This window comes from Hemiscyllium ocellatum, chromosome 19 (assembly GCF_020745735.1).
Source record: "Hemiscyllium ocellatum isolate sHemOce1 chromosome 19, sHemOce1.pat.X.cur, whole genome shotgun sequence".
Classification (NCBI taxonomy): domain Eukaryota; kingdom Metazoa; phylum Chordata; class Chondrichthyes; order Orectolobiformes; family Hemiscylliidae; genus Hemiscyllium; species Hemiscyllium ocellatum.
Window position 1 is genome coordinate 26,342,181 of NC_083419.1, and position 25,969 is coordinate 26,368,149.

Consider the following 25,969-nt stretch of genomic DNA (forward strand, 5'->3'; position numbering starts at 1 on the left):
ATAAGAAGATTTCAAACATAAGACTTTATTCACTCCGTTCTCTGTTCTTATGCCAGTTGGGCCTTCATTTCTGATCATTTCATCCTTCTCTGAACTGCCCACAAGATATATTAATTGACCAGCTGCCAATGTTTTCCCCTTTGAAAGTAGTTTTATCAAAGCTCCACAGGAAGTAACATTCGATATCTCTCTGGTGCAAATGGATAACAGCCGCAGATGAATAACAACACCCCTACTGTTCTTAATCTTTCTTGGCTTTGCACATATTCAGAAAATATCATCAGTCTCTGGCCTTTTTTTAAATATACATCAATCCACTTTTCATATTTATGCTGATTCTCTGTAGAAGCTATTGAACCAGTAGCAATCTTTTCCCTTTACCCCATAGACCTGTGATTATTTTTCTCCTCCGATCACTGTTCAATTTCTTTCGAAAGCTCTGATTGAATCTACTTTCACCACTCTCTCAAACCGCACATTTCACTTAACCAGATCTTAATCACTAATTGCAAAAAAATTGCCTCGACTTTTTTTTTTGCCAATCACCTTAAATTGATGTGCTTTGGTTCTCGATTCTTCCACCAATGGGAACGTTTTCTCCATCTAGTCTGTCCAGACTACTCAAGATTCTGAACAATGCTCACAGTTTTAAAGTTAAAAATCACACAACACCAGGTTAAAGTCCAACAAGTTTATTTGGAAGTACAAGCTTTTGGAGCACTGCTCCTGACTAGCTTCCTGACGAAGGAGCAATGCTCCAAAAGCTTGTACTTCCAAATAAACCTGTTGGACTTTAACCTGGTGTTGTGTGATTTTTAACTTTGTCCCCTCCAGTCCAACTGCAGCACCTCCACATCATAGCCACAATTTTGAACTATATCCAATCTCTATTCTCATCTCCCAGGAGAACAGCCCTAGTATCTCCAATCCAGATATTTAACTGAAATCTTTTGTCCCCAGAATCATAATTCCATGTTACCCATTTTCCAAGACTTCAACTATTTATACACATAAATTCAAAGGTAACTCTACCTTTGCACCCCCTTAGAATAAAACTTTATTTTCTATTGCTCTTCTTCATTCTCCTTACCAAAATCTTTCATTTCAAACTTGTGCACATTAAATTTCATTTTTATGTCCCTGTCCATTCCATCAGCCAATTACCTCTCAATGTTTACCAGTATCCTGTCTTGGCTCACAATACTATCAAGTTTTATATCATCTGCAAATTAAGTTAGGTCATTAACACAGATCAAGAAAATCAGTAAACCCCATCCATACACCTTCCTGTACTCTGACTGTTTACAATTACCTATTTTAAAATGGTTTTTGGTCAGTTTTGCCAAGTTGATAGCGATTATTGTTGAAAAATGTGTTTTATTTATATCTATCTATCCGTCTATCTAATGTTTGCATCAGGAATACTTAGATTCGGTTCTGAATCTTACCTCTGCCTCAACTTCAAAGGAACACCAGGATAATGTGAATTTTTCCTATGTACTTGAGTACATTTGCCAACTCATGCTGATTTGGAGGCATCAATGTGCTATGGCAGTGTGCCCACCAGGATCTGAGTGAAATCTGATCTTACTATGATGACATAATATTTATTAAAAGTTTGTCCAAAGTTTATTACATTACAATGCAATAGTGTAATAAATAAGTGATTTATGTGTTTTTTATTTGAAGATTCAGTATGAACTTTGTGATTTTTTTCAACAGAAATGTAAAGATGGAGCTCTGCAGTTAGAGATTATGATTGCTCATGTCACTTATTAACTAGTGAGTTGTTTTTGTTTGTTGTACATTTCACAGGTGAAGGACCAGTGAGCACCATTGTACCATCTCAGACCAATCAAACTCCAATGATGAATCACTTACTTCTAGGGAAGAAATTGAGAACTACTAACAGAATCACCAGGAATGCTGTAATCCATGTTCCTGGGCCAAAAACCTCACAGGACGACATGAAGGCAAAGCTCAATTCGCCATGGCGCACTCACATTCGAGTTCATCGGAAAAACCTAGCAAGGACCAAGAACCAGCTGAGCTATGGTGATACCATAGGGCTGATGGAGGATCACAGTGACATTATGAAACGAAAAAGTAATAAACCAGTAAAAGAGTCATCTCTTAGCTCAACAGAAAGCAATGAAACTGACAAGAAAAGTATTGAGGATCGAATATCAGCACAAGCAGATGGACAGTCTTCTGATCCAGTTTACAGGGATGCTAATGACAATGTGAATATAGTGCAACACCAGCTGAAAAGACTAGACTTAAGCCAGACTGACACAACTGCAACTGAACCTCCCAGTCCTTCACCAAGCCAAAGGTACTCATCTGATTCTTCCGATTCCGAGAAAGGAATTTCAGATCTAGGGCACAGAACTAACACTTTGAAGATTCAGACATTCAATCCTTTTCCTAGTGTTAAACCTCCCAGAAAATCAGCAGCAGCAAGAAATTTAGGATTGTACGGGCCAACCGAAAGGACCCCAACAGTCCACTTTCCCCACATGAGCAAAAAGGTTAACAGCACTGGAAACAACAAACCAAAAGGGACCAGGAAGGAATGAACAACTGAAGAGTAATTCTGTAATGACCATTTTGCTATAATTTATTCTTAAATTAAGATGTGAACACATTTTTTATTATGTGCAATGTTAGAAGACCTACTCCTGTAAATAACAGTTTTGAAAATGTGGTTTAACAACCTGAGGTCAAATTCTAAAGTATTGTTGTATTAAATGCATTTTTCAGAAATTGAAAACCAATATTAGCTGTACATAATATGATATTTATGGACAACTGAAGGAAAACAAAGCATGAAAGGTGATATAATATGAAAAGATCTAAAGTTCTCATAACTGCTGTCTGACCTATTGCTATTGCATAATGTCACAATAAAAAGTACTGTTTACAATTTCAACTACAAATTTCTTTTCATACTTTAATCTTCAGATGGTGGTCAAAATCTAATGTTTTGCATGCACAGCACTTTGTACATCGATACAATTTGTTATGTTTACCTTTGCGTGTTTGTGCCATGAGAAAATACAGAACTATAAATGAGAACTCAAACAGCCTTACACTTTTTAAAACCATTCTTACTCTCTATAAACATTCCTTTGTGGACATATTATTCTGCAGCCTTCTGAGAATACTTATTTCAGTCACAAGTATAGGGATCGCACAGGTAGTACAGTGGGTAAATCTAATGTGATACTGTGGGTGAGATATAGAGTCATGGAGCTGTGCAGCATAAAACAGACCTTTTGGTCCAACTTGTCCATGGCGACCAATATCCTAAATAAATCTAGTCTCATTTGCCAACATATGGCCCATATCCCTCTGAATCCTTCCTATTCATATACACATCCAGATGCCTTTTAAAATGTTCTAATTGTACCAGCCTCCACCATTTTCTCTGGCAGCTCGTTCCGTAGACACATCACTCTCCACATAAAAATGTTGCCTCTTAGGTGCCTTTTAAATCTTTCTCCTCTCACCTTAAGCCAATGCCCCACTGCAGGGCAAAGATCTTGTCTATCCTCCTTATCCACACCCCTCATGATTTTATAAACCTCTGTCACAGAGTCTGAAAGATTTTGCAGGCCTTCAAAAATAGTGGGTGGGACCTGATGAAGAAGTCTCACCCCCATTTCTAAGAATCAAATTTTTGTCAGCAGAAGAGTGGTGGTTCACAGACAGGAGCAGGGTCATTTGAACTCAGAACTCAATTCAAATTGATCCTATTTTGACAGGTCCAATAGCCTTAGCTCACACTGCGCAATAAATAAATTGATAATGTAAGTGCTCTTGAAGGATTTACAGGTTTATGTATCTGACATATCTGTAGATTTTTAAAATGCCCTGCTCTTTCAACTGTAAAAAAGATACTATGATTGTTAGAATTTAAATAAGCCTCTACTGAGTTGTTTCATTGGCAGAATTAGTAACTGAACATGTAGCTTTGATATAACACTTATCTTAAATTTTCAAAGGGTCAAGTGTCATTCTGAATACTTGGCTGAGGTTTAGAAGCCACCATTATCTTAGCAGGGTTCAGAATTCAGAGTATGTTTAATGTTTTAAAGACATTGTTCAAGGATTATCTTTTTCTGGTATGGGATATGGATAGGAGTTTGCCTTGATAGAAGATTAATCGTTTGGAGATATAAATGTATTTCCTGTCTTATCCCCATAACCCTTGATTACTTTACTGATCTAAGGGTATTCGAGGCTGAGATTATACAGATTTTGAAATAACTGAACCTTGATAGCCCTCTATGGTAAAACATACCACAGATTAACTATGCTTTGAGGAAAAAAAGTCCTCCTTATTGCTGTCTTAAATGAGGGACCCCTTACTCTGGTATTATGCTATCTGGTCCTAAACTCTCCCATAAGGGGAAACCAATTGCCCTCAAAAGGTTACCCTTGAAAAAGTGTCCTCTTGAACCACTGCAGTTCATTTGCTGTAGGTACACTCACCAGTGCTATTTAGATTTGGATTTAGATTACTTACAGTGTGCCTATTTGGAAGGGAGTTCCAGGATTTTGACCCAGTGACAATGAAAGAACCAATGATATAGTTTCATAATTATAGGATACTGTACAGCTTGAAGGGAAACTTGTAATTGGTACTATTCCCAATGCATTTGTTGCCTTTGGTTAACACCAGTGATATGGTTCATCAATTTTTTCCATCCACTTTCTTGATAAGGGCCTAACAGAAGGAATATTGAAGTCCATAATTAAAAGGAAACCAGAGATTGGGTAAAACATTCTTTGAACATCTCTTCAAACATTAACTTATTTAACAAACAGTTTGAAGTTTTAAAACTCCAGTGACATGAAGTTACTGAGAATTTCAGGTGGTTAATGAAAGGAAGACTTACTTTTATGAAGGTCCTCTCATGATCAGCCAAGATTTCAAAGACCTTTACAACCAATGAAGTAATTTTAAAGTGTAGTCCCTGTTGTACGTGAAACACTAATGAAGGTGTAATGGTTAGAATAAAAATAGATTTACTCTAAATGCTAAAACAACATGGATAGCAAAATGAAATGTTACTAATAAAAATCATATACTACAAAGTTTAAATTATTCATTGTTTCTGTAGTGCCTGCTTAGTTTTCCAATTGCTCTTAGCAGATCTGGAGAACTCTTGAGATCAGTATGCAGCGACTTTGGTAGTTCCAACTTTGTATAATCTTCCGATTTCACATGTTTACGAATACATTGCAAGCAGCAGTTCTTCAGTGAATATACTGAAAAAAGAATAAATTTATTATACACTAAAATTAGGATATTCAATTCTGAATGTTATAAAGATTCAGGCGATCAAACTATTTATTATTAAGCAATGGAGCAAACTAAGAACTTGGGTCTTGAAGCTAAAGTAGGAGCAACAACTAAATGAACTGCAGCTAGATAACAGTTTTTCGGGACTACAAACTGATCTTAAAGGGATAAGTATGTTAATATTTTAGGTTCATGTTCAAACACAGTTTGTGATGCATTTGTTAACCTCAGCCAAATATTAGGCAGTTGCTGTATTTAGCCTCAATGTTCTAGAGGGGAGAGGAAACAAATCACATTAGTTTTACATTAATAAGGCTAGGTTTTGATTCATGCTGTTTGCTGGTTCCCTATCTTCAACAGTTAACAAAGATTTTTTTTCTCAGAAAATTATTGCCTGAATGAGAGAAATATTTTCTTTCCCTTAATGAGGTTTTTCCATATCCTGTCATTTTATGCTGTATGTTGTGAGTTTCTTTTTTCAATGTTTTCATTGAAGATTTGACAAGGAAATTGGAAGCAATCCCATGGAAATTCTACCCCCAACTTAATGTTGGTGCAAAAGAGGTGAAGATTGTTGTGAAATTGATTCTGCTAAGAAAGCACTTATTATGTATATGACTTTTCTTCAGAACTGATCGGAAGAAGATTCATGTTAATTCTACATCTTTTCCCAAAGATGATGTCAGACCTGCTGAGGTTCTGCAGTATTTTCTGAGTTTGTCTCAGATTTTCAGCAACTGCAGTATTTTATTTTTGTTCGGAAGTATTAAATGGGTTTTGATTAAGTGATTGGGAGAAGAGTGTGTGAAGATGGAGAAGGTGGGAAGAAGAAAAGAGAAGGTCTGTGAACAAGAATGGCAGCATAGATGAACTCCATAGTAAGTTTCGTGGAACTACTGGAGTGGTAACGGAAGAAGAAACAAAATAGGTGTCCGGACGAGATGTGATTGGCACAACTGTTTGAACCAAAGTAAAGAGATTAATAAGGAAATACTGAGAAAAAAAGTGAAGTAAGTTGATTAAGTCTATAAAGTAGCCAGTTGAAAGGTGAGATGCTGCTTCTTGAGTTAAGTTGAACTTCATTGAACTCTACATCAGGCTAAGGTCAGAGATGGAGCAAGGTTGAGAACTGAAAGGAGAGGAAATAGAATGTTTCTGCTCAGATGCGTTATTGGATGGAAGTTTGCCACAAAGTGGTCACCCAGTCTGCATTTGGTCTCTCCAGGGAGGAGAAGACTACATAGTGAGCAGCGAACAAAATAAGTTGAGTGAAGTTCAAATAAATCATAGCTTCATTTGGAGTGCTTGGGGTCTTGGGTGGTCTGAAGGCTAGAGGTTAAATAAGAGCTGAAGTCTTGCACCTCCTGTGGTTACTTTGAATGTTGCTGTAGGGTTAGGATAGGTATTTGGGCTAACGGAGGAGTGAACCTGGTTGACACGGAAGGATGATCCCTTTGTAATGATGAAAAGGGTGATATGCAGGGGAAGTTGTGTTTTGCTAGATATGGCAGCAACAGCATTGGGTGACTCATTGAATGTGGTGGTTAGTGTCATGAGAGGTGTGAAGACAAGGGCAAAAATTCTGTAAGGGAGAAGGGATAAAGTGCAGGCAATAGAATTTTATGGTGGAAGTCTTTGTCAACTGGATGGGAGGATGTGACAGTCAACTGAGGAAGATTGCAGTGTTTGAACAGATTAGGTGGTGAACCTGGAAGAACCTAATCCCTAACAGGGAATGTGATGTGAGCAAGTAAAGGCAAGGTATTTGTGGGAGTCCGTGGACTTGTTGTGAACATTAGTTGATAGATTATCTACAGGTATTGAGACAGAAAAATCAAAGAAGGGAAGAACTGGAAATGGACCATGTAAGCTGAGAAGATGACAGAAATTAGAAGTCAAGAGAATTACATTTTCCAATTAAACACAAAAGCAGGAAGGTGTATCTAGGCACTTATCAGGATATCAAAAATAAATGAGAGGGAGGGGGCATGAGTAGGACTGGAACCAAATATGTTTAATTTATCCCAAAAAAAGTTGGTCATAGCTAGGAACTGTGTGTACAACTGTTTAAATAACTTTGGAGGAAGTGAGGGGAGTTGAAGGAGATGTTTTTTAATGTAAGAATAAGTTTGCAAAATAGAGGAGCAAGTTCTGGATGGAGATTTGAGTCTCCAGTAGCAAAGCAAGAAAAAACTGGAGAACTCACAGACCATCTGGTGGAGAATGGAAGTGTATAGCAATTGGATGTTAATGGTGAAAAATGAGATAGGTAAGACCAAGAAACTGTTCAAGTAATGAGAGCACTGAAATGGATATGGGTAGGAAAAGTGTGAAAAGGAGAGAAAAACCAAAGTGTCAAGATAGGAAGAAATTAGTTCAGCTGGGCAACGAACAAACTGAGAAGATGTATTGGAGTCTGGGATTGTGTCATCTAAAAGGTGAAATTACAGTTTTTTTAAAAAAAAAATGTCTTCCTTCACTCTTCTATGATTATTAACAGGCTAGAGAAATATTTCAAAATAATTGCTATAAAAATTAATGGGTAAATGAATAACAACATTTTGACCATTAATGTATTCAGACAACTGCAGTTGACACGAAGTCTAAGAAGTAATGGCTGGTTGGCTGCCAGTTATTGTGTGGCAATTGTGGGTTCAGCTAAAAGCAAATCCACTTGTGCTGAATTTACCTGGAACTGTGACATGAACAGGAATGTAAATCGGACCATCTTCATCATATTGTGTGGACGTTGGAAAATATATCTCACCATTCTTTATCAACAATTTGTCTCCGGTGTCTGCATCACGAAAAACCCAAGGGTGAGCTGAGAAAAGTAAAAAGAGCTTGAAATGGAGTGATGGACTGTTTTGTCAGTATCTGAAGACTATGAGACCTGCTTCTGCTGTTATTTTATGTATAGTAAAACCACTGAGTGAAATCACAGGCAGTCCACCCAAAAATCTTTGTTAAACACAATGCTAAGATAGCCAAGAAGGCCACTATGTAATCCAGTTTTGTCCCAAAACATGATCTATGTCAATAAATATGAAAATACAAAGGTACAATAGATATGTGAAAAATTTCTTTCCAATTAGTTCACACCTGACAATGATCAACCGTTGGTCAATAAAAGGCATTGAAACGATTTGAGAGTTTGCAGCAGAAAAACCCAGTAGTGTTTTTCTGCTTAACGTGCAATCTTTGGCCAAGTGCAACATAACCCAGCTTGTAGTCAGCACAGTCAAATATCTTTTCTGTGTTTTTCTGTTGCAGTGCATGAAAGAGCTGTGGAAATAGGTAGGTGGGTAGATGGGAATTCATTGAACTCAGGTCATCAGTCCTCTCAGAAGACACACTGCTTATGTCATTGCTTCATTTACCTATTCTGTTGTGTAACATATACTGTCCTGCACTTTGGATCAGTTTCCCTGGTTGTCTCTGCTGGAATTTCCACACCAGTCTCCTGAAGATGAGCAAAACAAATCTCATCACTGAGATAGGTGCCTCACACTGCTCCTCCTCACTTTTGACATCTTGCAAAGTCATACTCTATCTAAATCCAGAATGGGGAAAGTAGATGGCGATTGTGGCTTCTGTCATTATCTTTCACACTTCCCTCATCAAGAACCTATCCTCAAAAATAGTTTGCATTCAGCTGGATGGACTGGTTGACACAATTGGAATTTTGAGTCATCCAATTTTAAAACATTGCAGTTCTACCATACATCAATTAGAAGCACTCATTACATGTGGAGCAGAGTTAATATTATAATGTTGCCAAAGTTTCTGATGCTGAGCAACTCACCTCCTTTATACTGCAACATAGTAGAAAAACTGCATCAGGGCAGTACTTGGCCACTGAACCATCTCTGTTGATGGTATCAGAACAGGTTTGTACTGATAATGCAACAAAAATAAAGTTATTACTGGCACAGGCTATCATTTTTGATCAAATTGCTCAGCTCTGCATCCAATGCACATAAAATTGAGAACATTACAATACCAAACCAGTTGATGAGCTTTACTGAATCAGGTGCATGCAAAATAATGCTATGTTCTTGTCTAAACTTGGTCACATCAAAACCTATCACCATTTTGGCTATCTTGTGACTCATCAAATTAGTGGCTTTTATTTTTATCATTTCAAATCATAAAAATATGTTTCATAAAGATATTGGCTGATCAGTTTGGCAGGAGGACAATTTGTAACATTACACTGAAGAAACAAGAATAAAAATACAAACAATGGGCATAATCTTCCAGGTTTTTGAAAGGCAGAAGGCCAAAGGTCAGATTTCTGACATCAAACCAGAACGAGCGTGGCTGAAGTGTTCAAAATGGCCATGACAAAGAAGGTACACATAAAGGTGGGAAGGTATGACAAGGAGTTAAACTTAGAAGCATTTTGGGAATTGGAGATAGACAACGGGAGCATCTTGGGAAATGAAGATAGACAACTGGGAGGTTGTGGGAAGTGTTACTGAGAAAGGAACAAAGTAGTGTGAAAGCTGTATTTTGTTGAGAAAGGGAAACACAAGAGGGTAATGAGGTTTGCAAGTGAATAAGCAGGTAAACTGAATAAAACTACAAGACTGAGGGTGTGTATGGATAGCTTGGTGGTTGTGGGCTAAGTCTGGGGAGGAGGTATAGGAGGGGCAATGGAAATGATTGGAGCACTTTTACAGGGGGAGACTGAGGCATGACAGAGGTGATGCCAGAAAAAAAGGGATTGAATTGAATTAGCTTTATTGTCAAGTGCACTCGAGAGGGTGCAGTGAAAAGCTTGCAATGTTGCCACTTATGGCTCCACCTTAGGTACAGATGCTCAGGTATTTGATACAAAATTGAAAGAATAATAAATAAAAGTCCAGCATAACAATAACAAGGAAAAAAAAGTACTTGATTTACAGTCTTTCCACCCCAATCTATGCCAGCATCTAGTCTCCAGACCTCACCGGACCAAGTCTTCAAACCACACTGTGTTTCAAAACTCAAGGCCTCGCCTCCAGTCAGCAAGGGCCTCGCGTCCTCACGACAGCCTCCAGTCTGGGCTTCACCTCTAGGACTCACCTACCCACACCGGCCTCCAGTCTGTTTGCCAGGTTTACCAAATAGCGGGGGAAAGAATGTAAGTGAACAAAGAAAGGATTGCAGTTAAAGGAATCAAAAAAAAATTTAAGCACACCATTTTTATCTTCAGTCGGATTAGTATCTAGTTACTCCCTGCAGAAGTAGAAATGGGAGGGTGGTAAGGTCTGTATGCATGAGCTCCTGCAGAGCTCAAACAATGAAATGCACTCCAATACTCAAGACTTACACTTAATACAGGAGCAGCCTGATAAGGACCAATGATTATTGGACTAAGGTGAGTTCTCAAAAGGAAACTTAACATCTTTTGCCTGCTTTTTGTCATAAGTCCTTACTTCAAAGCAAAATAATTGGCCAGTTAAACCTAGCAGCTTTGGTGAGCCTATGGACGAGAAGAAAAAGGTGAAGGAATGGCTAGAGAACAGAGACCTGAGTGAGGCTCATGGGATTGCAGCTGTGGAGCATTCAGCAGTGCCTGTGAAGCAGAGCACCAGCACTTTAGAGCAGTATAGAGCTTTTTTAGCTGCCTGCAGATGAGGGTTAGCCAATGCTGCAGACATCTTCACATGACGAGACAGGTCATCACTTAGATCTGCCCCATCTGCAACTACATAGCTTGGGAGGAAGCACTATGACTGTGGCACTATAGACCACAGCAGAATTATACTTTCTCACCAATAGTTCCACTTAAATTGCCTTGTGTGGCATTTCCCAATTGGAAGTGCACAAGTGCATTGTGAACTTACTGATGCTCTTCTCAGGAAAGCACATTGATTAATGCAGTTCACCATGGATCTAGAGAGTCAAGGAGTTCAAGCCATCAGATTTATGTCCATCAGTTCGTTCTATCAGATCACAGGAATTATCAACTGGATACAAGTCACTCAGAGCTGCCTGGCATCATCCAGCCAAATTTCTGAGCAGGAAAGGACCTCTCTCTCTCGGCCTGTAGCTCATTTATGACCACAGATAACAATTCCTGCTGATCTATTCCTGCTATCCAGGGAGTTGTCATGACTCTTACATTCTGTACAATTCACAGTTGCCAAAAAGGTTTGCTTCTTTGCATTATCTCCAAAAAAGGGGTGCCAGCAGAAGACAAGGCTAATAACACTAGTGTGCAGCCTATTGACTGAAGAAGAACAGTGGAACAATGCTGACCATGCAGTAGATATTGTCTACATGGACTTTTGTAAAGCCTTTGATAAGGTTCTCAAGGTAGAATAATTAGTAAAGTTAGATTACATGGAACTCAGAGAGAGTTTGCCAGTTGGATACAAGATTGGCTTGATGGTAGGAGACAGAAGGTGACAGTAGAGGGTTGTTTTCATACTGGAGGCCTGGGGCCAGTGATGTTCCACAGGGATTGATGCTGGGTCTACTTTTGTTTGTAATAAAAGCTTGTTTATATAAACAAATTGGATGAGAATTTTGGAGGCATAGCTAGTAAGTTTTTGGATGACACCAAATTTGGTGATTTGGTTGACAGTGAAGAATGTTATCCAAGATTGCAAAGGGATCTTGATCAAATGGACCAATGAGCTGAGGAATGGCAGATGGAGCTTAATTTGGATAAATTGGCAGTATAGCATTTTGGTAAATAAGGGCAGCACTTATACAATTAATGGTGGTACCCCTGGGGTGTGTTGTCAAACCGAGTCCTAGGGGTTCAGGTACATAGGTCTTTGAAAGTTGCATCAGAGGTCCATATTCAGAAGAAGTGCTGGATGTCTTGAAACGCATAAAGATAGGTAAAACCCCAGCACCTGTTCAGGTGTACCCTGAACTCTGTGGGAAGCTAGGGAAGTGATTGCTGGGCACCTTGCTGAGATATTTGTATCTTCTATAGTCGCAGGGGAGGTGCCAGAACACTGGAGGGTGGCTAATATGGTACTATTATTTAAGAAAGATGGTAAGGACAAACCAGGGAACTATCAACCAGTGAGCATCTATCGACGTCGGTGGTGGGCAAGTTGTTGGAGGGAATCCTGAGGGACATGATTTACATATAACTAGAAAGGCAAGAACTGATTAGGGATCGTCAACATGGCTTTGTGCATGGGAAATCATGTCTAACAAACTTGATTGAGTTTTCTGAAAAAGTAACAAAGAGGATTGATGAGGGCAGAATGGTGGATGTGATCTAGTGGACTTCAGTAAGGCATTCGACAAGGTTTCCCATGAGAGACTGGTAAGCAAGATTAGGTCCCATAGAATACAGGGAGAACTGACTATTTGGATACAGAACTGGCTCAAAGGTAGAAGATAAAGGGTGGGAGTGGAGGGTTGTTTTTCAGACTGGAGGCCTGTGGCCAGTGGAGTGCCACAAGGATTGGTACTGGGTCCACTACTTCTTGTAATTTATGTATATGATTTGGATATGAACATGGGAGGTACAGATAGTAAGTTTGCAGATGATACTAAAATTGGAGGTGTAGTGGACAGCGAAGAAAGTAACCTCAGATTACAACGGGATCTTGATCAGATGAGCCAATGGGCTGAGGAGTGGCAGACGGAATTTAATTTAGAAAAATGCGAGGTGCTGCATTTTGGGAAAGCAAATCTTAGCAGGACTTATACACTTAATGGCAAGGTCCTCGGGAGTATTGCTGAACAAAGAGACCTTGGAGTGCAGGTACATAGTTCCTTGAAAGTGGAGTCTGAGGTAGATAGGAGAGTGAAGAAGACGTTTGGTATGCTTTCCTTTATTGGTCAGAGTATTGAGTACAGGAGTTGGGAGGTCATGGTGTGGCTGTACAGGACATTGGTTAGGCCACTTTTGGAATATTGCGTGCAATTCTGATCTCCTTCCTATCGGAAGGATGTTGCTAGGGGTGGAGGATTTGAGCAATTGAGATAAGCTGAATAGGCTGGGGCTGTTTTCCCTGGAGCGTCAAAGGCTACGGGGGTGACCTCAGTGGTTTGTAAAATCATGCAGGGCATTGGATAGGGTAAATAGAGAAAGTATTTTCCCTGGGGTGGGGGAGTCCAGAACCAGAGGGCATAGGTTTAGGATGAGAAGGGAAAGATATTAAAGGAACCGAAGGGGCAGCTTTTTCACGCAGAGGGTGGTACATGTCTGGAATAAGCTGGCAGAGGAAGTGGTGGATACTGTACAATTGCAACATTTAAAAGGCATGGGTCTCTGAATAGGAAGGGTTTAGAGGGATACAGGCTAAGTGCTGGCAAATGGGACAAGGTGAGGTTGGGATATCTGGTCGGCGTGGACAAGTTGGACCCAAGGGTCTGTTTCTGTGCAGAATATCTCTATGACTCTCGGTAGACAGGTTAGTTAAGAAGGTGTTTAACATGTTTGCCTTCGTTGCTCAGTCCTTTGAGCACAGGAATTGGGACATCATGTTGAGGTTGTATAAGATGTTGGTGAGGCCACTTTTGGTGTACTGTGTACAGCTCTGGTTGCCCTACTATAAGAAGAATATTATTAAATTGGAGCGGGTTCAAAAAGATTTTACCAGGATGTTGCCAAGACTGGAGGGTTTGAGTTATAGGGAGAAGCTGGGACTTTTTCCACTGGAACGTAGTAGGTTAAGGGGTGATCTTACAGGTTTACAAAATCATGATGGGCATTGATAAGGTGAATAGCAAAGGTCTTTTCCCCAGGGGTGGGGAGTTCAAAATTCAGGGGCATATTTTTAAGGTGAGAGGAGAAAAATTTAAAAGAGCGCTGAAGGGCATCTTTTTCGCTCAGTGTGTGTTTTTGAGCTGAATGAACTGCCAGAGGAAGTAATAGGTGCAGGTTCTAACATTTAAAAGACATTTGGATAGATTCGTGAATAAGAAAGGTTTAGAGGGATATGAGCTGAATATGTGTTGCTGGAAAAGCACAGGAGGTCAGGCAGCATTCAAGGAGCAGGAGAATCGATGATTCGGCCAAAAGCCCTTCATTAGGAATGAGGAAAGTGCCAAGCAAGCTAAGATAAAAGGTAGGGAGGAGGGGGAGGGGCGTTGGAAATGCGATAGGTGGAAGGAGGTTAAGGTGAGGGTGATAGGCCGGAGTGGGTGTGGGGGCGGAGAGGTCAGGAAGAAGATTGCAGGTTAGGAAGGTGGTGCTGAGTTTGAGGGTTGGGACTGAGACAGGTAGGGGGAGGGGAAATGAGGAAACTGGAGAAATCGAGAAAACTCAGATTTCTCCAGTTTCCTAATTTCCCCTTTCCCCACCTTGTCTCAGTCCCAACCCTCAAACCCAAGGACCACTTTCCTAACCTGCAATCTTCTTCCTGACCTCTCCGCCCCCACCCCACTCCAGCCGATCACCCTCACCTTAACGCCCTTCCACCTATCGCATTTTCAATGCCCCTTCCCCAAGTCCCTCCTCCCTACCTTTTATCTTAGCCTGCTTGGCACACTTTCCTAATTCCTAATGAAGGGCTTTTGGCCGAATCATCGATTCTCCTGCTCCTTGAATGCTCTCTGACCTGCTGCGCTTTTCCAGCAACACATTTTCAGCTCTGATCTCCAGCATCTGCAATCCTCACTTTCTCTTTGAGAGATATGAGTCAAACGCAGGCATGTGGAACTTGTTTAGTTTGGAAAACTTGGTCGGCATTGACAAGTTGGACTGAAGGGTCGGTTACTATGCTGTATGACTCGATGATAATGTGCCTCTGTTGCCTGGACTGTTCAGGAATCATCAGCACCCTTCAAGGTTGGCTAGAAGAAAAACAGAACTAAATCAGAAGTTTTACCAGCGAGAACGCACCCCACAAAGTGCAATATTTGTGTGAACAGTGCTTAGTTCTACAAAACACTGATACTCATGCACCCTAAATAATCTCAAGATTCTTTCATCTTTCTTTTCCTAACACTTTAATTGGGAGCTACCTTGATGGCCACAGCTGAGCTTAAAGGGTCCTGCTGACTTCTTTACCAATGTTTAAGTTAAGATGTTGGAGGTTTTGAGGGGATTTGTGGATTTTATTTTCACCAAGAGGGTGGTGAGTATCCTGAACTCATTGCCTAAAAAAGGGGCAGAGGCCAGAACCCCCAAGGCATTTTAAGAAGTATTTAGAGGAGTACTTGAAATGCCATAGCATTATAAGGCTATGGGTCCAGTGCTGGGAGATGGGGCTAGAATAGATAAATGTTGGAGGACTGGCACAGGCACGACAGGCAGAAGGCCTTACTCTCATGTGTAAAAACTCTGAGTTTAGCACATATTATCTGTTCAATGGCCCATTTGACCAGATGGCTGGTTTATGATGTGGAATGATGCCAACAACATGGGCTCAATTCCTGCCCATGTTGTTGGCATCATTCCAACATTTATCTATTGTAGCCCCATCTTCCAGCACTGTCTGTTCTTCCATCGCCGGGGGGAGTGGCTGACCCTGGACACTGGGAAGACGCGTCCCGTTCCCCATTGAAGAGCGGTCTCATGTTCCAGTTTGGTCCGCTCCCTTGGGCGACTGGTACGAATCCCACAAGCGAGACATCTGAATCAGACAGTGAAAGGAGGTCGATAGAAAATACGGCAGAAAGGGGCCAGGCAACTCTGTGCACAGACCAAGGTAAGAAAATTGACTTTTAAATATTGCCTTGGTGGCTGGGATTGAGTTTTAGTAGTTAATAAGGGACTAACGAAGGAACTCAATATGGGTTGTGCCGTGGGTAAGGAAACAGCCTCTGGGGAAACAGAAGAAGAACAAGGCAATGGAAATGGAGGCGGAGTCTCTTATAACATACCTCCAGAAAGTCCGTTGGGCAGGGTGTTGTGGAATTGGAAAACTAATACTTGTACAAGGGAAGAAAATGATAAAATATTGTTGCTTTTATGGACTAAAGAATCCATTCTTCATCCCGCCATCTTCTGGCCAAAGTACAGGTCGGACGAAGACTGGATTTGTAAATATCTGAATTTATATGTCAATGTGTGAGAGAGAGAGAGAATGAAAAGAGCTGATAGAAAGTTTAACCCTTTGTGATTTGGTTTGAATGCACATTTGTTTGTTGGTGATTGAATGTTTGAGTTGTATTCCCTGGAGCTTAAGTTCCAGGACTGTTTTGAATCTGATTCTTATTATGGAAACTTAACATGATTTCTTTTAAGGTTAAGGATTCTATAGAGATTATGGAAAAAAAATGATAACTCCTGTTCTTTTTACAGGTCATGAGTGCCTTACTATCAGTTTCTAACTAATCTATTTTATCTTTACATAAAAGCGATTTATGGAGGACAGTTGAAGTTTCAGTTCAACATTAGATTGTAGTAAAAATGAAAATTCTATGGTTAATATCTGTGACCTTAGATTCGGCCATTGTTCATGCAATAGAAGTTTTTTTTAACTTGAATAGACAAATTCTTTTAAGGCAGCTCTGATTATTTCACGACCTATAATATTGTAATTAAGCAATGATTGGTCAGGAATACTTAAGAAAACTAATTTTGGATTTACATTAGGGGACTAAAACTGGGTGATTACAGTAGATTTCAAAATTGGGAACTGTATGCATTTTACATTTTAAATATTAAATACTGAATAAATGAACGTAAATATATAAATATGTTTACAAGTTAGGAACAGGCTTTAAAGTTAGTCAAGCATGAATTGATGAATTGGTGTTTGAAGTTATGGGGAGCTAGAAATATTGCAATATTTCTTAAAAGAAAGAAAAAGGGGAAGAACGTAACGACTTATCCCCTTCGGGAGGTACCAATAGGGGACAAAGAGATTGGGTTTGTGTGTGCCCTCCTCACCAGTGGGGAGGTCAGAACATTTAAAAAGGAAATGAAGGTCCTGGTTGGGGATGAGCTAGGGTTGTCTGAACAAATTGATCAATTTTTGGGGCCCAGTCTGTATACGTGGGCTGAGTTAATGTCTATTTTGAATATACTATTTACTGGGGAGGAAAGGGGACTTATACGGGAAGCAGCCATTAGAATGTGGGACAGGGAACACCCGATTGGAGATGGGGATGCTGGACAGGGAGAAATGAAGTTTCCCCTCAGAGACCCCCAGTGGGAAAATCAAAACCCGGAGCATAGAGAAGAAATGAGGGAATTGAAAGACCTGATTCTAAAAGGAATAAGAGAGGCAGTTCCGAAGTCGCAGAATCTGACTAAAACCTTTGAAGTTAGTCAGGAGAAAGATGAGACTCCTTCAGCTTTCTTGCAGAGTTTAAGAGACTCAATGCGGAAATATTCTGGAATGAACCCTGAGGACCCAGTAGCACAGGGTCTTTAGAAAGTACATTTTGTGACAAAGGCATGGCCAGACATACAGAGAAAGATACAGAAGATAGAAGGGTGGAGTGAAAAACCATTAGATGAATTGTTAAGAGAGGCACAGAAAGTGTCTGTAAAGAGAGAGGATGAGAGACAGAAACAGAAGCTGAAAATGATGGTAGCTACGATTGATGAGGTAATTAAGCAATAGTGAGCAACCGGAGCGGTGGGTGGCAGCACGTAGGACAAAGAGGAAGAGGGAGAGGAAGAGGACAAGGGGGAGCATTTGATAGAGGGTTTGAGCAACAGGGGCAGAGATGGAGGTCTCCACAGGAAGGATGCTATTATTGTGGAAAGATAGGGCATTTTAGGCGGGAGTGTCCTGATCTACAAAGGGAAGAAAGGGCAATTCCGCTTACGAATTTTGATAATGAATAGGGGTGTCAGAGGTTCCTGCACTCGGGGACCCACCAGGAACCATTGATAAACTTGAAGGTGGGAACCTGTAGGGAAGAGGTAGTCTTCCTAGTAGATACGGGGGCAGCATGGTCATCGCTGAATTTTAAACCAAAGAAAGTAGACATGTCGACACGGTCAATTACTGTTTCTGGGGTGAAAGGGGAGGGATTTACTGTCCCAGTATTTGAACCTATGATGATAGAAGGTCCTAAGGACAGGGTCACAGGGGAATTGTTGTATATCCCCGATATAGGAAGTAACTTACTAGGGAGAGACTTAATTATCCTCTTAGGACTGGAGATTGGAATTCAGGAAAAAGAAGAGAAAGAGTAGTAGAAGCTACTAACAAATGATTGAATTTTCTGGGCCAGCAGGGACTGCGAGTATCTAAAAACAAATTGCAAAATGTGGAGCGAGAAGTAAAACACTTGGGACATTTAGTTAGTGAGGGAAAGTGAAAGATAAGCCCGGAACGGATAGAGGGAATAGTGGGGATGCCGCTGCCCAGGACTAAACAGGAGTTACGTAAATATTTGGCTCTAACGGGATATTGCAGATTGTGGATTGATTCTTATGCTCAAAAGACTAAGAAATTATATCTCAAACTATTGAAGGAGGAACCAAAATGTCTAAGTTGCGATGATGAGGAAAAAGAACTAGTTGAGGAACTCAAAAGAGATCTGATCCATGCCCCTGTGTTAGCCTTACCTTCCCTAGATAAACCTTTCCACCTCTTTCCTACTGTGGATAAGGGGGTGGCTTTGGGAGTATTAACCCAGCAGTGGGGAGGAATGAAACAGCCAGTAGCATATCTTTTGAAGCTATTAGATCCAGTATCCTGGGGGTAGCCTGAGTGTGTGCAGGCTGTGGCTGCCACTGCACTGTTGGTGGAGGAAAGCAGAAAGCTTACATTTGGGGGAGCCCTAATAATAAGCACCCCACACCAAGCGAGAATGATCCTAAACCAAAAAGCTGGGCAAGGTTGACAGACTCGGGGATTTTGAAATATGAGGCAATATTAATAGAAAAGCATGATCTAGTGTTGGTCACGGACAATTGTTTAAATCCAGCTGCCTTTCTTTGGAAAGGGGAAGGAGAATCTCCTCAGAATCCAGGGCATGACTGCCTTGATATTATGGAATACCAAACTAAGGTCCGTATGGACCCGAGAGATGTTCCACTTCATGCAGGGGATAGACTTTTTATAGATGGTTATCCCGGGTGACTGAAGGGAGACGACATTATGGGTATGCAGTCATAGATGGGACAAAGTGTCATAGCGTGGGCAGCAGGGTGGCACAGTGGTTAGCACTGCTGCCTCACAGCGCCAGAGACCTGGGTTCAGTTCCCGCCTCAGGCTACTGACTGTGTGGAGTTTGCACATCCTCCCCGTGTCTGTGTGGGTTTCCTCCGGGTGCTCCGGTTTCCTCCCACAGTCCAAAGATGTGCAGGTCAGGTGAATTGGCCATGCTGAAATGCCCGTAGTGTTAGGTAAGGGGTAAATGTAGAGGTATGGGTGGGTTGCGCTTCGGCGGGTCGGTATGGACTTATTGGGCCGAAGGGCCTGTTTCCACACTGTAAGTAATCTAATCTAATCTCCAAAAGGTAGCGTGGTGGAGGCAGGAAAGTTGCCAAATAGGTGGTCAGCTCAGACCTGCGAACTCTATGCATTGGAAAGAGCCCTTAGGGCATTAGACAATAAAGAGGGAATGGTATATACTGACTCCAAATATGCCTTCGGTGTTGTGCACACTTTCAGAAAGATATGGCAGGAAAGAGGACTGGTCAACAGCCGGGGAAGGAATTGGTACATGAAGAATTGATTAAACGGATCTTGGAGTCCCTATTACTCCCCCGAGAAATAGCAGTAGTGCATGGAAATGGTCATCAGAAAGGAAGTGAACCAGAAGTTAGGGGAAATAGATTAGCCGATGAAATGGCTAGAGAAGCAGCCCTGAACCCACAAGAAGTGGTGATTCATTCCCTAATACCTACTGTCCCAGGTCCTCGGGAAGCTCCTATATTTACTGAAAGAGAAGAAAAAGAATTGAAAGATTTAGGGGGTGCAAAAACAGCAGATGGGCATTGGATGTTACCTGATGGAAGGGAAATGTTGAACAAAATGATGATGCGAGAGATTATGGCTGTCCTACACCAAGGCAGCCATTGGGGAGTACAAGCAATGTGTGATTTAGTTCTTAGGGAATATGGATGTAAAGGAATATATACAATTGCTAAACAAACATGTGAGGGATGTATAATTTGCAGAAAGGTAAATAAAAAGGTCTTGAGAAAACAGACCCCGGGAGGAAGAGACCCAGATTGAGACCCTTCCAGAGTATACAAATAGATTATACTGATCAAAGTTTGTGCGAAGATTTGTAGCTCGGGTGCTTGTTATAGTGGTTCTGTTCGCCGAGCTGGAAGTTTTTGTTGCAACAAAAACTTCCAGCTCGGCGAACAGAACCACTACAGATTATACTGAGTTACCCAGGGTAGAGAGACTAAAATATATGTTGGTCATAGTAGATCATTTATCCGGTTGGGTTGAGGCATACCCCCTAGCTACTGCCACTGCGAGTAGGGTGTCCAAAACAATATTGGAGCACATCATTCCTCGATATGGGCTAGTACACTGTATAGATTCCGACGAAGGAACTCATTTTACCTCTAAAGTGTTACAGGGGGTAATGAAAGGGTTGGGAATCTCCTGGAAGTTCCATACTCCACGGCACCCGCCATCATCAGGAAGGGTTGAGAGAATGAACCAAACACTCAAACGACAGCTCTCTAAATTGATAATAGAAACCAGACTCCCTTGGACCAAATGTTTACCTATAGCTCTTTTGCGAGTACGAACAGCCCCAAGGAAAGATTTGGGACTATCCCCCTATGCAATCTTATTTGGGGAACGAATGGAGAATTGCCAATTCCCGAAACTAAAGATTTGTTCTTAAAGAAGTATATACTGGGCTTGTCCTCCTCTTTGTCTTTCCTCAGGAAACAGGGTTTATTGGCACAGACTCCAACCCTTGAATTCACCGTTCACCCCATCCAGCTGGGAGATTGGGTCCGAGTAAAATCATGGACAGAGACTAAATTGCAGCCGAACTGGGAAGGGCCGTACTCGGCTCTTTTGACCAAAATGGCAATAAGGACGTCACTACATTCGGATCAAAGGGACAGTGGAATCTCCAGTTGAGGAAGAAGTCTGGACAGCCGAATCAACGCAAGACCCGCTGAAACTCAGACTAAAGAGACTTTGAGTAACTGATTATACAGTGGCGACGCGAGCGCGAGGATTATTTCTGTAGGATTGTATATTGAGTCATTTTGTGCTTCAGCATGATGTTTAAAGTACTGGGAATGCTTGGAGTTATGATGTTAGCCCTCTTAGTATTGGGATTTTGTCAAATATCCTTTTCATATGTATTATTAATGGTTCCTAGGTCTGATAATCCAGAAGTAATAGGCGCTGATGCATGCAGCTTAGTAAATTGTGGAGATGTAGATAATCAGAGACAGTACCGCAGTTCTGAGGTACATCTTAAGTCCTATGGGGATGGCCTTGGGGATGGTAATTGGTATAACAGTCACGTCACAGTACACTGGACCCCCTTTCAACCAGCTTGCGATTGTCCCGATAAAAAGTGTAACCCAATATACCTGACAATAAAGAAAACCACATGGCACAGAGCAATTCTTGGGGGGGGGGGGGGGGCACCTATGAGGTACAATTAAATGAATCACTTGGGATAGAAATGAAAGCAAATGGAAAGGACTTCTCGGACTGTTGTTTTCGAATTAGCGTAGGACAGGGAAAACGGGCTGAATTACTGGATAATGAGATACAACCTTTCACCCCTCCCGCTAATCCTAAAGTAGTAAAAATTATAGAGGTAAAGGACTTGAAACAGACTATTGAAATTGAAACTAGGTACGGGGATGCAAATGCCTGGGTTGAATGGGTAAAGTATACTGTAAAAAGTCTGAACAAAAGCAATTGCTATGCATGTGCCTCCGGTAGGCCAGTGGCCCAGGTGGTTCCCTTTCCGCTCGGGTGGAAGCGAGACAGGCAGGGCATGAAATGTATGATAGCCCTGTATCAGGATGAGACTGCATGGAATGATAGGAATTGTACCTCTCTATCTCTGATGTTCCCTCCCTTGGAGAAGAAAGATGCAAAAGCTCCCCCCACATTTTCCGCTGCAGTTGGAAATCACACTTTGTGTGTGTGTAGACGAGGTTCAAGTCGGTCTAGAGATTTGGGGGAAGCTGAAATTGTATACAGAGATTAAAAATGTTACCGAAACGGAGAAAGGAGGGAACTACTCAGCACCAAAGGTTTCCCGAGCGGATCTGTGATGGTACTGTGGAGGCAAAATATTGAGACCCACCCTACCTCCGGATTGGCAAGGGATATGTGCAATTGTACAATTGGCAATTTAATTTACCCTGGCATTTGAGAAGGAAAGGATAGTAGGGAAAAAGGGAAGGGATAAGAGATCACTGTTAAACACTTCTTTCGATGACAGGATTTATCTCGATTCTGTAGGAGTCCCTAGGGGGGTACCTGATGAATTCAAGGCTCGTAACCAGATTGCAGCAGGCTTTGAGTCAGCTCTCTTTTGGTGGGTAACAATTAATAAAAATGTAGATTGGATAAATTACATTTTCTATAATCAACAGCGATTTATAAATTATACAAGAGATGCAGTTAAAGGAATATCAGAACAGCTTGACGCGACAAGTAGGATGGCATGGGGAAACAGAATGGCCCTTGATATGATTTTAGCAGAAAAAGGGTGTGATGTTAGGAGGAAGCTGTTGTACCTTTATTCCTAATAACACTGCACCTGATGATTCAATTACTCGGGCCTTAAGGGGATTGACTACCTTAGCAGAGGAATTGGCTGAGAATTCAGGAGTAGACACATCTCTCATGGGATGGCTTGAATCCTGGTTTGGAAAATAGAAAGGGGGGGTGGTAGTTTCCATCCCGACTTCCCTGATAGTAGTGGCTGGGGTATTGGTAGCCATTGGCTGTTGTATCATACTCTGTATACGAGGGCTCACCCAAAGACTGATTGAGACAGCCTTAATGAAACAGATGCCCTTAAAAGGAAATCAGACAGAAGAACTTTATCAACTAAATATTGAAGAGATGAGTGAGACCAAGATGGATGAAATCTCCGGAATGATGCTTGCGAATTTCGGGGGTGATGCTTAAAAGAAAAATGCAGAAGATAACAAATAGTAAAGAAAGAAAAAGGGGAAATTTGTGGGATAGAGGTGGATTGGTGTTACTTCTGCAATTCTGCAAGTATAATTTCTGATACAGGGTGAATGAACTCACATCGGTGTGTGGTTGTTTCGGCCAGGGGCTGGATTGGCAGGGGTGGGGGCTGTGTGGAGGAGATGCGTGATTGTTTTTTTGTATTAGCTAAAAATGTATGCAAGAAAGAAACGGGACTGTAAAACAATGGTAAGATGCTGTGAAGACAGACAGTTAAACTCAATATGCCTGTATAAACTGTAGGTATAAACATCTGTTTCCCACTTTTACAGATACACAGGAACAAACCCCAATTAAAAGGGCTTAGTGATAAGATGCTGTGAAGGGCAGCACAGATGGAGAGATTAAGTAATGGTAAGGCAAGGATGTACCCACAGCAGAATGAGGTCAAATGGCCTTGAGAACAGAAATGGGCACTTTTTTCACAGACAAGACTGGATAAGACATGAGATAAACAGGAGTAATGGGTACCGGTCTTAGGGAAGTGAAGGATGTAAAGGTGGGGGGGGGGGGGGGAAGGAAACAATGAAATAAGAAAAAAAATGTAGGAACCAAATTATATAAATATCGAGTATTTGTTGAAGTCAGTGTGTTTTGTCCCTGCCTTGTGGACATCACACCCACTTGCAAGTGTGAAATAAAGGGCACCACTGATTCAGATCTTGTCTCGGACTGAAATTATTGCAGTGAGTGAGCTTTGTTTCTCACATTAGCTTCTCAACTTGGTCCTTATTTATCCATGATCTTCTCCATTGCTTATTCACATGAAGCTGCCAAGATAATTAATACTTTCAAAATATTGTCATTTTTCTGAATATTTACAGCAATCTAGACAAGAAATAAACGTGCATCCAAATTAGGCAGCAGCAGGCTTTTTTAAAAAAAAACACCCAGGTATTATATCCATTACAAAAATACACCTTGAACATTCGACATTTTTCGATCAGATATTTAATACATGTATTTTACTTGTCAGTCCTAGGTGATGTTCACCTAGATATAGTACTGAAATACAACGCAGGGCCCACTTGTAAGTACACACGAGGTAGATTCAGTAGTTTCAGGGAAATGGTAGAAGGTTGATTCAATTTCCTGCAGAAAAACGTCGCTCAGCGTCAAAGAGAGAGAGGGCTGATTATTTGAGCGAGGTACATCTTAAAGCTATATCTGTTTCTGCATCATTCATGCCCAGCTACTTACTCCGATACGTGCACATACGCAGGGCCCCTCCAGGAGGAATATCATCATAGTTCCGAGGAACGCCTTCAAAATTAATCCACCACGGCCTTGCAGTCCGCAAGGTCCGGTTAACAAATATAACAAAGGTGGCTTCGTCTGAATGCAGGGACCTGAGCGGACTCACCGACTGTTCGCCGGTGTGAGCCATAACATCTCAGTATTTAAAGCAGCAGCACAGTGCCGTCTACCTTCGATCGCTTTCACTTTGATTTGGAACCCATTGCAACAAACCCGGAAGTGCCTGCGTTAAAAAAAAAAGCCGAAAGAACTGCGGATGCAGTGATTCAGGAATGAAAACAGAACGAATAGCTGGTGTGGCAGCATCTGTGCTGAGAAATCAGAGTTAATGTTTCGGGTCCGGTCAGCCTTCCTCGGAACTTCCAATTGAAAGGCAGACAGCTGCAATTACCCTTACAACTAGAGTAAAACCGAAGGCATGGCATGGGTAAATACGAAAAGGGCCAGGGACAGCTTGAATTTAAACACATCCGGGTATAAAACAAACTTTGGTTCAAATTAGTTGGCTGTACAAACATGCAACCGAGATACAAACAGTATGTCTTCAAACCACAAGTCACAGGAGCCACAGAAATTAGTCCTCATCTGAATTATTGGGTGTGCAATGGGCAGGTAATACCTGCAGAAATGGTCAGGGCACTTTGGCCCAGTGACAGTCTGTACTTCTGAGCCAGAAGCCTGGGTTTCCACCTGCTGTAGAAATGTGTGATAATGTCTCTGAGCAAGTTGATATAGAAAATATCTACCTGGACAAGATCAAGTTTCAGAGTGCAGGGGTAGAAGGAATATTCTTAGCGCTCCAGAAAAGTTTTATTTGAAATTAAACCTAACCTCTAGTCAGAACATGGATAAATATGAACTGATTAGAGAAAACCAGCATTTTTTTTAGGGAAGGCTAAGTAAGGTGAGCTGCTATTCCTTGAATGGGGTCACAGGTATATGTGTCTAATGTTGCCTTTTATATCGTCTTACAGAAGGCGGTTACTAAGGCTCAATGCAAGAGATGGTTAGCAAAAATGAAACTGCGTGGAATTGGAGGTTATCCATTACATGAACGGATAGTTAGTTGGAAAGACAGGAGACATAACCAAGAGATAGCGGGTACCTACCCCAACTGACAAAATGTGACAAGTTTCCTCTGGAGATTTGAACTACTTTTTTTGTGAAAACTACTCATTAAATTTAATGAGTAATGTAGCAGTGTTTGGGGGCAGAAAGTTCCTCAGGGACATCGATCAATCCAACTAATCGACAAAGCGAAAGCAAATACAAGAATGAGGTTTTCCACTTTTGAATCCAAAATAGAGAGGTCAAAACATTTTCTATGTGTTAAGAAGTAACAATCTTTGGAGGAAGAGAGAGATTTAGGGGCCAA

The 25,969-nt window shown here is 41.2% G+C and overlaps 3 protein-coding genes across 5 annotated transcripts in view; 1 reads left to right on the forward strand and 2 right to left on the reverse strand.

Moving 5' to 3' along the window:
• The window catches only part of LOC132824907 (TBC1 domain family member 30-like), a 67,593-nt gene extending 64,682 nt beyond the window's left edge, over positions 1–2,911 (forward strand). The window contains exon 13 of one of the 3 annotated variants that reach the window (XM_060839761.1): positions 1,816–2,911. In XM_060839761.1, the coding sequence (XP_060695744.1) occupies positions 1,816–2,579 (764 nt within the window). In that variant the 3' untranslated portion in view covers positions 2,580–2,911. The remainder of the gene's footprint in view (positions 1–1,815) is intronic. The other 2 variants (XM_060839760.1, XM_060839762.1) reach the window with 2 other exon arrangements.
• Positions 1–25,969, reverse strand: part of rps16 (ribosomal protein S16) — a 435,012-nt gene that overhangs the window by 122,534 nt on the left and 286,509 nt on the right. The window lies entirely within an intron of this gene.
• Positions 2,752–25,023, reverse strand: vhll (von Hippel-Lindau tumor suppressor like). The gene is made up of 3 exons (XM_060839763.1): positions 24,538–25,023; positions 8,001–8,135; positions 2,752–5,277 (listed from the first exon to the last, which is right to left on the reverse strand). Exons 1-3 carry the CDS (start codon positions 24,722–24,724, stop codon positions 5,111–5,113), a joined length of 489 nt encoding a protein of 162 aa, XP_060695746.1. The 5' UTR covers positions 24,725–25,023; the 3' UTR covers positions 2,752–5,110.